The sequence below is a fragment of the Pinus tabuliformis genome, chromosome 7 (genome assembly GCF_031772625.1).
Source record: "Pinus tabuliformis cultivar Carrire ecotype Pingquan chromosome 7, CPIR1, whole genome shotgun sequence".
NCBI lineage: Eukaryota > Viridiplantae > Streptophyta > Pinopsida > Pinales > Pinaceae > Pinus > Pinus tabuliformis.
This window is the reverse complement of record NC_142293.1, coordinates 1,596,244,968-1,596,259,779: the sequence shown is the minus strand read 5'-3', so window position 1 is coordinate 1,596,259,779 and position 14,812 is coordinate 1,596,244,968. Positions and strand designations below refer to the sequence as shown.

Below are 14,812 nucleotides of genomic sequence, written 5' to 3'. Positions count from 1 at the left end.
AAACATAGTTTGGAGCCATCTCCACACAAATCTGGGCATAAGTTTGAATTTTATTTTATTTATTTATTTATTTTTTATCTGTTTCAGGATAGCTATGATAGAATTTTACCAGCACGTTCCCAATGGAGGAAAGCGATTTGTGATTCCAGAAATGCAAGGGAAGGTTCGACAATCTTACCCAAACTAGGGTTGAAGAAATTGATGTTGTTACTGGATCAAAAGTGGGTGACCAGGGCTGCATGCAAAGGCTAGCACTCCCCCAAAACCACAACCCAACTTCACAAATACTCTTCATGTCTTCAATCTTCCAAAAAATTACAGTGAAGAAACCTTGAGCCATAGGGTAAATGTTTAGCTCGTCCATCAAAAAGGGCTTCCATGTCTCAAAGATCCATTTATGTAGTTTGGCTAGTCACGACCATTAACCATTAAACCTAAGAACTAAACCATTCTTCGAAAAATATTTTTCACAGTCTAAAGCTTCCTCATCCACAGGAAAATTAAGGGAAGAATTTTTTTGCATCACTAGAAGACCAGAACCAAACTTCAACATAGAGTTGTACGAAACTGAAGAAGAGCTAGCTTGATCGCCAACCATACCTACAAAAGAAAAAGATTTATTTGTCAAATCACATGTATTCACCATTTAACCATTTACATAAGAGATTTGCAAAAAATCCATGCAAAGAGAACAAAAATTGAGCGACTAAGGTAGTTACCACAAAAGTTTCTAGAGCACCTTTCATAATATTAAAAAAAATATTAAATATTCAAAATAATCATAATTAACATATTAAAATAAATTTTACATTTATTCTTCCATACTTGTAAAACTTTTAGATACAACCACAACAATCACCTAATTTACAATCATTTCTACCATTAATCTAATTTACAATCATTTCTATACATCACTTTTAATTATGTAAAGCAGGTTTAAAATATATTTTGTCGAGTGAAAGCTTATTCAATAAATGATATGCGAATCTATATGGAAAGTAAAATTAAAATTTAGAAAATAGTGAAATAAAATTGTTTTTGTTATGAGTGAAGGTTTATTTAGAAAATTGGTGTATATGTATATACAAAATAGTTAGTGAAAAGTAAAGATTTAAAGTTTAATTATTTAATTTTTTTAGGTTATGTTTTCTAGTCAATTTTGTTCAAAATTTCGTTGTGTAGTTTGTATAATTTAAATATCGACAATTTTTTTAAGTACCATATCTATTTATACATTTAAAAACACATTTTAAATAACCAAAATTAAGTCTTACCAAAAATTATATCACCAAATTTCAACTAAAAAAACCAAAACAAAAACGATTAAATTACATTGTAAAAGAAAAAAAATGTAAATGAAAAATACATTTTAAATAACTAAAAATCACAATTTTATTAAAAATTGTTTCACCAAATTTCAATTAAAAAATTCAAAACAAAATAACAAGTAAATTATAATGTTACAAAATTTCATTATAAATAAAAAATTTGATTAAAAAATTAGATTATATAGAATCACTCGGAAAAAATAATAATTATAATTAAATATATAATAAAATATTTTAACCTTAATATATTTAATTACAAACTCTTCATCACAAAAGTAAATCAATTGCTAACTAATTATTTAAAAAAATACCCTTTAAAAACCTAACCTAACTTTAATTTAAAACAACCACCATTCCATCATAATGATATTCCATATTCCCCTTTCTTATTACTTTGACACCAACCTGCATGCACAACATTCCCTTGATGAAAAGGAGGGAATCCAACACCATCTATTCCTTAATCCTATCCCCTTGAATCCATCAGCTTCTCTCCCTTAACCCTATCCATCCTCATATGCACAAGTCAAGTTATCTTCCTCAAACCCATCCCCTTGTTAGATGGCTAGCTCACGTTGCTTTGATAACAGTTGCACAATTTGCAAGTTGGATAGATTCTCTAGATCTAAGTTTAAACAAGCCACATCTAGCCAATGGAATCCTTAATATAGATGTAGAGAATCACAAGACTCTATGCTGGGCATTAGATTATTATTGTCCCTATCATTCTAATGCACCCAAAACTATTTTTCTATGGGGCACTCCAAGATTTCCCTGACAGTGGGGGAGACTCCAGCTGCACAAACAACTAGAGTAGTTTGTTGGCTACCAACTTCAATGCACATCATCTAATCTCTCTAGATATCCAAAAGAACCAAGAGGGCCAGTGAATAACGGCCCATTGTCTCCCTCTCCTCATACCAATGATACTTCAATGCAGTGTGATAGATATCCAAAACCAAGTAAGGGCCAATACATAAATGTGTAATCTCTCCTCGTTAAGTGAGAGCAATGATGACCTCAACCAGGAGTATGATTGGGTCACTCTCCATAAAGTAAAAGTAGTAATAATACAAAATGCATAATACTTTTCAAAGGCTCCATAAGTATGGAAGTCCTTTAACAACTATAACCTATGGAACTCAAGCTTAAGTCAAAAGGTAGACCAGTCATTGTTTTTTGGTGAAGGACCAAAATTAAGAAATGCATATTTGTGAAGATATCTTTCGATTGAAGACAACATTTATGACCATGGAGTTTTTTAAAATGTAAACCAATGAAAGATTAACATAATAATAATATTTGTAACAATGTGTTTGTTTTTTAAAATGTTAAACAATGAAAGGATTAACATAATAATGATATTTGTAACCGTGTTTTTTTTTAAATGAAGATGAGCCACGTTAACATCGTGAAGACTTTTTTTTTTTTTTTTTAATAAATAAATACCCATTATAAAATTCTCTCGTATATATAAAATTTAACTTTTATACCTATGGTTCATATATACTGTGAACAATTTTTTATATAGACATATTTGATATATGTTGTTAATCAACATTTTTTTATTATATGTAGTTATGCATATGTGTTGTTAATTAACCTTTTTTAATTATATGTAGTTATGCATATTTGTTGTTAATTAACATTTTTTTATTTTATGTAGTTATGCATATGTTTGAATGTTTTATTGTAATGTTCAACGTCCATATATAAAAGATAAAAGAATATGAAGTTAGAAGTGTGTTTAATGTTTATATAAAGAGTTGTGCAATTAAAGTTTAAATAAAAGGAAATTATTTTTATATAAATTTTATGGTTTTTAAAATAATTTGTTTAGTCAAGTTTTACTAGTACAATTGGTTGAGGATGTGCTTTGTTAACAAGGCCGCTCAAGATCAAACCTCACGGAGGTTGTTATGCCCATGCTAGGGGGAGGAGACATGCTAAAATCTAGTCAGCTTAGGGCTAGTGTGGCCCAACCCTAGTGCGATCCCCAGGTGAATTTGACGACTTACATGCCCCTATGTCACGCCCTTATCCTAGCAGTAGTCTTTCAACCGCACATAAGAAGGTGCGACACCACTACAGTTTTTCTTTTCACCAATACTAGAGTGTATGGACTACGCCTAACTCCAACACTTAGCCAATTTTCCAATTCTTCAAGTGTTAACAATCATGCAGCGGAATAACATTTAACTTCAATTAACATTCATCATCTTCATTATCAGTATGCAACAGAAATCATAAACCATACAAGTATACACAATTATACTTGGGAGGGGCAACTCCCGTAAAGTCTGCCTGTATCAATAATATATAACAATAATGTACAATAATATACAATTACAAGTTTTACAACAGTCGTGTGCTACCAACTACCTTGGCCTGCACAATCCACTAAATTTCGTGTCACAACTGCCAACTGCTTGTTGCCCACACAAATATGAGGAAACCTCAAGTTTCCTTGCCTTAGAACAATTCTACAACTTTGTTGTCACCCCAATTGTTCAACCCTACCTAGATTGTTCGGCTCGGCCCACAATTATTTAGCCTTGCCCAAGTTGTTCAGCACAGCCCATGGTCGTTCAACTCCACTGGTAGTTGTTCAGCCTTGCCCAGGCCATTTAGCTTGGCCCGCAGTCCTTTAGCCTCACCTAAGTCGTTCAGACCCGCCTAGGTCATTCAACTCGACCTGCCACCGTTCAGCCTTGCCCAGGTCATTCAGACCCGCCCAATTCGTTCAACTCAAGCTGCGACCGTTCAACCTCACCCAAGTCATTCAGACTCGCCCATATCGTTCAACTCGACTCGTCGCTGTTTAGACCTGCTCAGCTCCGCGACTTTGCCAAATCTTTGGTTTTCTCTTTGTGTCTCCCAAACTCCATGAAACTTCAGACCAAGTTTTACCCTTGATGTTTTGTTGTTTCTTCATGCCTTGAATGCTCTCCATCATGGTGTATATATAGCCATGTCTCCACACCCAAGTGACACGGTCGTCCACCCAAGTATGGGTTGGCTTGCCCATTTCTACACGTCGGCCCAACCACATCTCCATGTTCGTCGGGTCCACGTAAGTTAAGTCAGCGTCCTCCATCGCATGCCCAAGTCGACCTATAAACTCTCCTATCGCACGTCTTGGGGCTCATCCACCCATCACATATGTTGTTAATCAAAATATTTGATATATATCGTTAATCAACTTTTTATTATTATTATATATAGTTAAACATATGTTTAACTTTTTTTATTATATATAGTTATGCATATGTTTAATGTTTTATTGTAATGTTCAGCATGCATATATAAAATAATAGGAAGCGAAGAGTGTGTTTAATGTTTATATAAAGAGTTCTGTAATTAAAGTTTAAATAAAAGGAAATTATTTTTTATAAATTTTATGGTTTTTAAAATAATTTGATTAGTCAAGTTTTATTAGTACAACTGGTTGAGCATGGGCCTTGTTAGCAAGGAAGCCCAAAATCAAACCTCACAGAAGTTGTTGCCCCGTGTTAGGGGTAGGAGATCCAATGAGCTTAGGGTTGGTGTGGCCTAGTTCGAGTGCAATCCCCGGGTGACTTTGATGGGTTACATGCCCCATGGGTAGCGGTTTCTCAAGCCACAGGTCTAGCCTAGAGGAACACAAACAACTTGTCAAAAAAATGATTAATTTTTAGATTATTTTTTTGATGTCGCTCCACAAACAACTTGTCAAAAAAAATGATTAATTTTTAGATTTTTTTTAAGTGGTTTATCGACTCCAAAGCTGATCGTTGGGAAACATTGTTCTAATTCATAATAGTTTAATTTCATAATAATTTTATTTTATATATATATTTTTTAAATAATGTGCTTTTATTTGTTTATTTTGATTTTTTTTTTAAATATTAAATTTTTTATTTAAAACAACCTAACATATATTTTTTAACTTAAAATTAAAATTAATGATTGTTAATTTATATGTAAGTAAATTAAAAATTAAAAATAGCAAAATGTTATAAATAAAATAAAATTAATAATAATAATAATTTTTATATATGATTTTCGGGTTTTGTAATTCATTATGTTTCTGAGATTGTTTTCCATATTAATCACACAATCATTCTTTCTGATAGATGTTTGGAACTAACTATTAAAAAACATCTTCAAGAACTAACTATATATATAAATAAATAAATTATTAATTATTATTTTTATAAATATTTTATTTATTATTTTAAAAGTAATATTTTAATAATTATAAAATTTATAACGTTTATATTTATATTAATATATAATTTTATATAATTAAATTTATTCAAGTGGTTCAAAGGAATGTTTTTTTATTTTCAATTAAATAATAGATTTTCAAATTCTAAATTTGAATGATTGAAATTGCACTTCATATTTTTTATAATCAAAATAGATTTTGAATATTTATTTATAATTTGAAAATTTACAAAATTTTATTATTAAAATTACAAATTTTATTACCTTTAATAAAATCATTATATTTTTAAAGTAATAAATAATAACATTAAAAATAATAAGTAATAACTTTAAAAATAAATAAATTTATATATATAGTATTTTAAATTTATTTAAATTTGAAATTTATTAAATATTCAAAATTATCATCATTAATATTTTAAAACATTATTTATTAGCACAATTATATAAGTTAAATGGTCAGTCATTTAATATATGTAATGATAAAAATTTGTAAGGTCAAGACAAAGTGGAGGTCACAAACACACCACATAAATTTTGAAACACAAAAACAATTTGTAAATCTTTAATTTCACGAATTAAATTGTGTATACCATCAAAATATTCTCACATTATTAAATCTAGATCATTTATAATTTTTTTAAAATAAAAATTTTTAAAATCCTATTTCAAAATAAACCATCTTTCTACACAATTAGAAATATTTATATACGAATACACATAAATATGAGTAGTAAGAAATAATGGTCTAAAATACTTTTTTATTATAAGTAAAAGTTTATTCAAGAAATTTGGTATCCAAATTCACATAAAGGATAGCCAATGAAAAATAAGTTTAAATGTTCTTCGTGATATCCAAATGCAAATAGTATATATATATATATATATTTTTATATTTATGCTTTTATAAACTTTAAAAATAAAAGTTTTATTCTTCCAAAATTTCTTAAAAAAGTTCTTTAAAACCTATCATATTATTTTTTCAAAAATTATTTATACATTAATTTTTAAATTAATTAAATTTTTTAAAAACATTGAAATTATAAATAATAATGATTAAAATTGTATAATCTAATTGTGTAGATTTATATTCAGGAATTCATTTAGGACCTTTAATTAGTGACAAATATCACATTTAGTAAAGGAATTTAGATCATAGGAATCATCATTGTAGCATTATGTTGAAGTGGACAAAACTAAAAGGAATCATTATCGTAGCATTTAGGATATTTAGTGATTATAGAAAATGTTGAAAGTGAATATTTTTAATTTTGATTATTTTATGTTTTGGATTTCTGATGTGAAGTTGTTATAATCTTTAAGTCATTGTATGTTTTTAATTTTCACTGTTTTATGTTTTGGATTATTAGAATGTCCTAGGTTTTTTCATTGTTTTATGTTTTGGATTATTAGAATGTAATAGCTTTTGACAAAAATGTCCTAAAGGATTGGCATGATTGCGTTTTCAATATGTCCAATATATTGTTTTATTCAACAATAATATATATATATATATACACAAAACTACATGTTCAATATGTCCAATATATCACGCTGATCGGAACGAGGAATTGAACCGATAGACTTTACATCAAAAAGTGCCTTAACAAAATATTCAATTAACCATCTATCCAAAAACTCTGTAAAAAATAATTTATATACTTTAATTTCAATAAAATAATAAATATACCATTTAAAAAAAAAATCAGACCATATATATATATACAACAGAATATATATACACATGCCATGTACATGTACACAGACACATGCCGTGTATATACACATACACTGTCCCGAACGCTGCATTGCATAGCTCAGTGGATGTTACGTTACATATATGAATAGACGGTGTTCGGGTTAAATACGTTGCTCAATTAAAATCAGAAATCCAAAAATATATTCAACTGCCCAGGTGCGTTCAAGCACATATACATTGAATATTGACTATTCCCCATTTACCATGAGACCATTGAATATCGAAGTGCCAATATGTTTATTTTATACTGCGGAACCTGCCGGGACATTGAGTACGATCTTCCGACGGCCCGGCAATTACTTCTTCTGGTCGGAGAGAAATAGTCTCAACTCCCCGGTTTGACCGGAAAACATGAGAAACACTTCGTCCTTGCCAACGCATGGACATGGAAGAAAGTAGGTACGAAACTTCCCAGCCTATACATTCCTATAAACCAAACTCAGGCATCTGTTCTCCATAATTCAAAGATTCACATCTGAAATTTTGAGACCCTTCTAATTTTGAGACCCACAAGAATTTTTTTAAAGATTTCCATCAAATTCTGTCTGTACAAACAGCCATGGCCTTTGTTAACTGTGGCCTCGAGCTCCGCCACGGATCGACCTTGGATCGATCACTGTTCTTGCCCGGAATGGGAATTAATTCCAAGTTCCCAAGGCGAGAGCAGAGGAGGAGAATGATTTCGTTAGTGACTATTTCGCAGAAGCAGCAGGATAGCAATCGTCAATCACTGGGGAGGAGATTGCGGACAATCGTCCCTGCGAAGCCCTCCCCTGCTGCGGCTCCCGACAAGCCTGTGCAGTTCGATGTGAAGGCTATTGTCACAGTCAGGAGAAAGCGCAAGGAGGCTTTGAGAGAAACCTTTGAGAAGCATTTGGATTCTTTGTTCGACGCTGTGGGCTACAATATAGTCCTGCAGCTTGTCAGTGAGAAAATTGATCCAAGTATGGTTCAGTCTTTGGTTGTTTTCGATTGAATCCTGAAGCAAAATTTGAACAAATAGCTTACCCCGAACTTCATTTTTGTTGCTAATTGCTAATATTAATCGGTATAATCACATTTGATCTCAGGGCCCCTAGTATAAGCGTAATCAGCCTGTGTATGTCTGTAAATTTGCCCATGCCTACCTCCCAAGTCAGTGTGAGAACCTTTGTGACTAATAGGCATGCAGTTTCATTTTAAGTTCGAAGACTATGAGTTCATTAAAATTTTGGCTAGACACGATTATCACATATTAACAGGGCAGGCCAATGTGTTGGTCAAAGTTTGTTAATTGGGTAGATTAGTTTTTGAAATATCAGTACAAAACGCCTAATTCGCAGAAGCCCACTATGCTTATCACGTATTAACAGGCCAGGCCATTTTGTTGGTCGAAGTTTGTTAACTGAGTAGTTTAATGTCTGAAATACTACGACAAAAACACCCAATTGGCAGAAGCCCACTAGATTCCTTAGAATAGGACCCAATTTGCTGGAAAAAAGCTTAGAACCTTTAAGGTGATCTGAACTCTAATTAGGCTTATATTGGGTGTCTTCGGAAATTTAAATTTGGGTTTGAGGCGAGACAAAATCTGCTGTATGTGGGTTATAAGTGAAATTTAGCTGTGCATACGATAATGCATAGACCACCACCCCCCGCCCGACCACCACCTCCCCCCCCCCCCCAACCCCCGCGCCCCCCCCCCCCCTTCCCGGTAAACTGGGTTTCAATGTGTTGAAATAGTTGTCCATGGGGGCGACTGTTCAAATCTTGAGTTTGATGGAGTGCTAAGTGGTTCACCAGGGTTCTATTCTCACTGTGGTCTGCTCCACTTTATATGACACATAGCTGTTTTGTCTGGTTTGTAAGTGAAATATGGGTGTAAATATCATATGTATACCCCCCCACGATCTGGGTTTGAATTTATTGCAATCGTTGCTGACGGAGTAGATGACTGACTGAATTTAACAGAGTAGGCCTGGTCTTTGCTAATGAGAGATGGGAAGGGTTTTAATCTAACGGGTCATTTGTAGGGTTTTAGCTCTTTACTTGTGTAATTTATTCAATTGATTAACTTCAATCATGGGACATGGTTGGGCTGGGCTACAACCTGCACAATCTTTACCTTTGCGGTGTCTGAATTCCATCTCTGGCTTCTTGCCCTGCAAATATGAATTCAGTTTTGAATTACTCAAAATTAATGATAACTTGTTTCAAAGTTCAAACTTTTGTAGAGGTCTTAGCCTAAAACGTAAGCGTTTTGAAGCTGAGGGATTTTACCTCTTTGCTTGATTAACTTCAATCATGGGACATGGTTGGGTTACAGCCTGTACAATGGTTATTTTGGGGTGTCTCATTTCCATCTCTGGTTCTTTGCCCTGCAAATATGAATTCAGTTTTGAATATCTGAAAGTCAATGATTACTTGCTGCCAAGTTCAAATTCTTGTGAATAATGCACTGCCACATTGTTTCTTAACGCTTAACTAAAGTGTAATGATTCTATGCAGACACCAAATCTGGCAAGAAAAGTGAAGAAGCTGTATTGAAAGGTTGGCTACAAAAATCTGCGGTTCGGGCAGAGAAAGTACATTACACTGCAACTTTTACTATTAGCTCTGATTTTGGCCAGCCAGGAGCGATAATAGTTACTAATCAGCATCAAAAGGAGTTCCTTTTGGAGAACATTGTTCTTGAAGGATTCATTGGTGGGCCGATCTACTTTCCATGCAATTCTTGGGTGCAACCTAAGAAGGATAATCCCGAGAAAAGGATCTTCTTTTGCAATAAGGTATATTGGCAAATCTTTTATTTCTCTTGAAACTTTTTGTTGTAGAGGTGGTTTTATTGATTGAAATTGTTAGGTAAAAGTAAGCTTACCAAAGGGATTATGAAGAGCATTACATAGTAATTTTGGACTGCCTGTATGTTGGAACAGCCCTATTTACCATCGCAGACCCCAGAAGGCCTGAAGCAGCTTCGACAGGAAGAACTGCAAAATCTTCGTGGTGATGGTAAAGGCACACGCAAACATTCAGATCAAATATATGACTATGATGTTTACAATGATCTGGGGAACCCAGACAAAAGCAAGGATCTCGCTAGACCAGTTCTTGGTGGTGAGGATATTCCCTATCCAAGACGTTGTCGCACTGGCCGTTCTGCAACAGAAACAGGTGAGGTCTTAGGCCACTTTCTGACTGATGGTTGGGGTCTTGCATTAATCTTATAAAGTATGATTTCTTGCATTGTCATATAAGTATAGGGTTTATATAAAACGAGCTCAAGGATTTTCTATTCCAATGAATTTTTTTCTCCTGAAATTGGATTGATGCCAGTAAATTACTGTGGAATTGCAACTTCATTCAAATTCTGCTCCCTGCTGTTCTGAATTATGCCCATTAATAGCACGGCAATGCATCAGAATTAAATCAATTTGAAGTCTCAAAGAACATAATTTGTTTTGAAGCCCACAGGGCATGGAACAGTCAGCAATAGATTTAAGGCACTTCTGGTGTAAAGTTCACTGATCTTAAATCCATTGGGTGTAGCTAATAAAAAAAACATAATTTGTTTCATAACCATTACCATATAATGAAGTTAAGTTTAGTCTTAACATGCAGTTACAACTTACATCCATATTGCCATATTTTGCTCCTATTGAGCTTTGTTCTCTCTCTATGCATAATTTATAACAGTTTCCACCAGTCAATAGTTCAGATTTATTTTGACATTAACATTATTTCTTCTTGCTTCTGAACAGATCCGTTAGCAGAAAGCAGAGTAGAAGAACCTATTCCTCTCTATGTACCTCGTGATGAAACATTTGAGGAGATGAAGCAGGATGCATTTGCTGCAGGACGTCTGAAAGCATTATTACATAATTTGATACCATCCCTTATTGCCAGTTTAACAGATCCAAATAAGGAATTTCAATGCTTCTCTGAAATAGACCGTCTATATAAAGAGGGTTTCAAATTAGAGTTTGAGCTTAAAAATGAACTCTTAAAGAACATGCCAAAGATAGTGAATCGGTTCAGAGAAACCAGCGAGGGGCTATTGCGATACGACACACCAAGCATCATCTCAAGTAAGTTGTAGTTCACCTGTTTTCGAAAATCTCTTAAACAGGATACTGAGGTTCTAGTTTCCAGTATTATCAGTATTATTATGGAATTGTATCCAGTTGTGTTATAGTTTTCTGAACTGGATGCTTTTGAAATGCAGAGGATAGATTTGCATGGCTGAGGGATGATGAATTTGCTCGCCAAACATTGGCAGGTGTAAATCCCGTTAGCATTGAGCTGCTAAAGGTTTGTTTTCCTTCTTTCCCATCTTTTTTGATATATGACCTTGACCCCACCCAAGAATCTGAAGATTAATGACAGTTTTTCCAAGGAATTCTAATATGAAGTGTAATTGGTAAATGGTACAGGTGTTCCCTCCTAAGAGCAAACTGGATCCTGAAATCTATGGATCGCCAGAGTCAGCAATAAAAGAAGACCATATCCTAGGACAGCTCAATGGAATGTCTATTGAACAGGTAAACATATATGCCAAACATGAAAGTACAACTATGGACACTACAGTATTTTGATTGAGATTGCTCCTGAATTAGGAAATATCCTTTCTCACACATCAAAACACAAACTCTCGAGGAGCGACACATGCATATGCATAAAATTGCATCTACGTCGTAGATTTTGTCAATGCTTTATGTCTTAAACAGCAAATTCTGCAGTTTTCGTCTAATACGGTTGCACTTTGTTTTGTTTGGAACAGGCTCTTGAAGCAAATAAATTGTTCATTTTGGACTACCATGATGCATATCTTCCTGTTATCAAAGAAATCAATGAACAGGATGGTAGAAAAGCATATGCGACAAGAACAATTTTCTTCTTATCTCCTCTCAACACTCTTAAGCCTATTGCAATCGAGCTTAGCCTTCCGCTACCCTCTCCTGCGTGTCAGTCAAAGCGGGTTTTCACTCCTGCAAATGATGCAACCACTTACTGGCGTTGGCAACTAGCCAAAGCTCATGTTTGTGCCAACGATGCTGGAGTTCACCAGCTAGTGAATCACTGGTAAAGTGTTTTTGTTGATTTAAATAAGTTTATTTTCATATAACCTTAGGGTAGTGGGGCTTAATGTAATGCAATGGTTGATTTTATGAACTCAAGGGTCTAAATCACTTTTGTAAGCCAAAGCCAGTCAACTGAAAATGGAAGCCTATGCAAATCACTGATCAGATGCCTTATTAACAGGTTGCGGACGCATGCTGCCATGGAGCCCTATGTTATTTCAGCACATAGGCATCTAAGTGCTATGCACCCCATATTCAAATTGCTTCAACCACACATGCGCTACACCCTGGAAATCAATGCATTAGCTCGACAGAGTTTGATTAATGCAGAGGGTGTTATTGAATCCTTTTTTACACCGGGCAAGTACTGCATGGATCTAAGTGCAGCTGCATACCGCACGCATTGGCGTTTTGATTTGGAAGCTTTGCCTGCAGACTTGATCAGAAGGTAAGCCTGTTGATACCTATGTAGACAGTACTACATTCAAGGCATGCTGTAGTTTTCTAGGTGTTTTTAAAGTTAGTTTGTTGATGTTCTGTACTTTGTTGCTTCAGAGCATCAAAGATTTGCTTTCATAAACATTTGAGCATTTAGTAATATTAATACCCTTTTAGGGTTTATAACTTTGTTCTTTAAAGTATTTATAGGGTTTAACATATTTGATTATTTGGGGAAATCAAAGGATACATATTTCCTGAGGATTATGTATGCAGAATTTCAGTTTGACAACAGACAAATTGTTTGTCAACTAAACTACCCATCTTAATAAGTTATAATTTTGTCTATTACAGGGGTATGGCAGTGGAGGATCCTACTCAGCCACATGGTATCAAACTCGTGATTGAAGACTACCCCTATGCATCTGATGGTCTCCTTATCTGGTCATCTATCAAAGAATGGGTAGAAGAATATGTTGGATTTTACTACTCAGAAACTGGCACTGTACAGAATGATGGTGAACTTCAAGCTTGGTGGTATGAAATTAAGAACAAGGGACATGCTGATAAAAGAAATGAGACATGGTGGCCAAAATTGGAGACAAAGGAAGATCTTTCTGGTATCCTTACCACGATGATATGGATTGCATCAGGACAGCATGCTGCTCTTAACTTTGGTCAATATCCATATGGAGGGTACGTCCCAAACCGGCCTTGTCTAATGAGGAGGTTGATACCTGAGGAGGAAGATCCAGAGTATCAAAATTTCCTTTCAAATCCACAGAAATACTTCTTAAAGTCTCTGCCAAGTCTGCTCCAAGCACTTAATACAATGGCTGTTATTGATACTCTTTCTACCCATTCAGCAGATGAAGAGTACTTGGGCCAAAGACAAAACTCAGTCTGGACTAGTGACCTAAATGCCATTGATGCCTTTCACAAATTTTCTGCTACCATGCAGGGTGTAGAGAAAATTATTCATCAGAGAAACAAAGACTTGAATCTGAGGAATAGGAATGGTGCTGGGGTTCTCCCATATGAACTATTGATACCAACATCAAAACCAGGTGTAACTGGTCGGGGAGTCCCAAACAGTGTTTCAATTTAGTGGTCAAGGCTATTCAACTGAATGGATTCTGGAATTCAGCACTTTACTTAACTAGTTGAGCGGCAGACGACTTCTTTTTACCTTTGGGATATTGTTCCATGTTGATAAAGCTACTTTCCACTCGAGCAGATGACTTTTAGGATTGGGTATATACTTACATTAGCCAATTTTTAGGTTTTGCATTTAAGAAAAAAAGCAACCTATAGAGAAAATAATGTTAGGTGTAGTTAGTAGGGATCAATTAGAATTCCATTTAGCAAATTCAATGTTTTGACATATTTATTTACAGAAGAATTGAGCAGCGGGACAGAGAAAGATGTATGAGTTCAATCACAATTTAGGGTCCTAGACTCCTACTTCTAGTAACTCGTCCAATTCAATTTAGATAAGGGGATTCATGAACCCCATGTTGCAAAATTCGAATTATTAAGGGAGTGGACAAGCTTCCCTCCTGTTGTAAACTGTGTATAGTAAGGTACAACATTTGTACGTTTCCAATGGTCATAATTCCAAAAGTCATTCAGTTTTTTATTTGAATCTTGTCCCCCTTTATTCACGCGAACAAAGTTTTCAGATCAAGGCGCTTTGCATTGCATGTTAAAAATGATAAAGCAATCTAAGAGCCTACTTCCTACTGCTTCACAAATTATTCTGTTTTTTATGGACGTCTTTCAAGAAACATGCCAATTCCTTTTGCATAGGCTCTAGGTTTGAAGGGTATCCACCACTTGGGACTTGGTCTTGGCCTTGTCATCTTGCAACTCTTGCCACGCTGACCAGGCAAACCACAGTCTCAGGGGAAAACATTGCCTTTAAATAGAAGGCACTTGAACCAAAATCCACTGTAAAATGTTCATTCCTTTTGCATAGGCTCTAGGTTAGAAGGATATCCACCTACTTGGGACTTGCA

The 14,812-nt window shown here is 34.3% G+C and overlaps 1 protein-coding gene across 1 annotated transcript; it reads left to right on the top strand.

Moving 5' to 3' along the window:
• Window positions 1-7,622: 7,622 nt before the first annotated feature.
• Window positions 7,623-14,439, top strand: LOC149254220 (linoleate 13S-lipoxygenase 3-1, chloroplastic-like). Its single transcript, XM_089460087.1, has 9 exons — window positions 7,623-8,240; window positions 9,784-10,064; window positions 10,212-10,449; window positions 11,037-11,363; window positions 11,501-11,586; window positions 11,709-11,816; window positions 12,056-12,357; window positions 12,538-12,804; window positions 13,149-14,439. Exons 1-9 carry the CDS (start codon window positions 7,856-7,858, stop codon window positions 13,900-13,902), a joined length of 2,748 nt encoding a protein of 915 aa, XP_089316213.1. The 5' UTR covers window positions 7,623-7,855; the 3' UTR covers window positions 13,903-14,439.
• The last annotated feature ends 373 nt before the right edge of the window (window positions 14,440-14,812 follow it).

Coding starts and splice junctions, on each gene's coding strand:
- LOC149254220 (XM_089460087.1), top strand. CDS start 7,856: ATGGCCTTTGTTAACTGTGGCCTCGAGCTCCGCCACGGATCGACCTTG. Junction 11,587..11,708: donor TTAGCATTGAGCTGCTAAAG/GTTTGTTTTCCT, acceptor TAAATGGTACAG/GTGTTCCCTCCTAAGAGCAA. Junction 12,358..12,537: donor CACCAGCTAGTGAATCACTG/GTAAAGTGTTTT, acceptor CCTTATTAACAG/GTTGCGGACGCATGCTGCCA.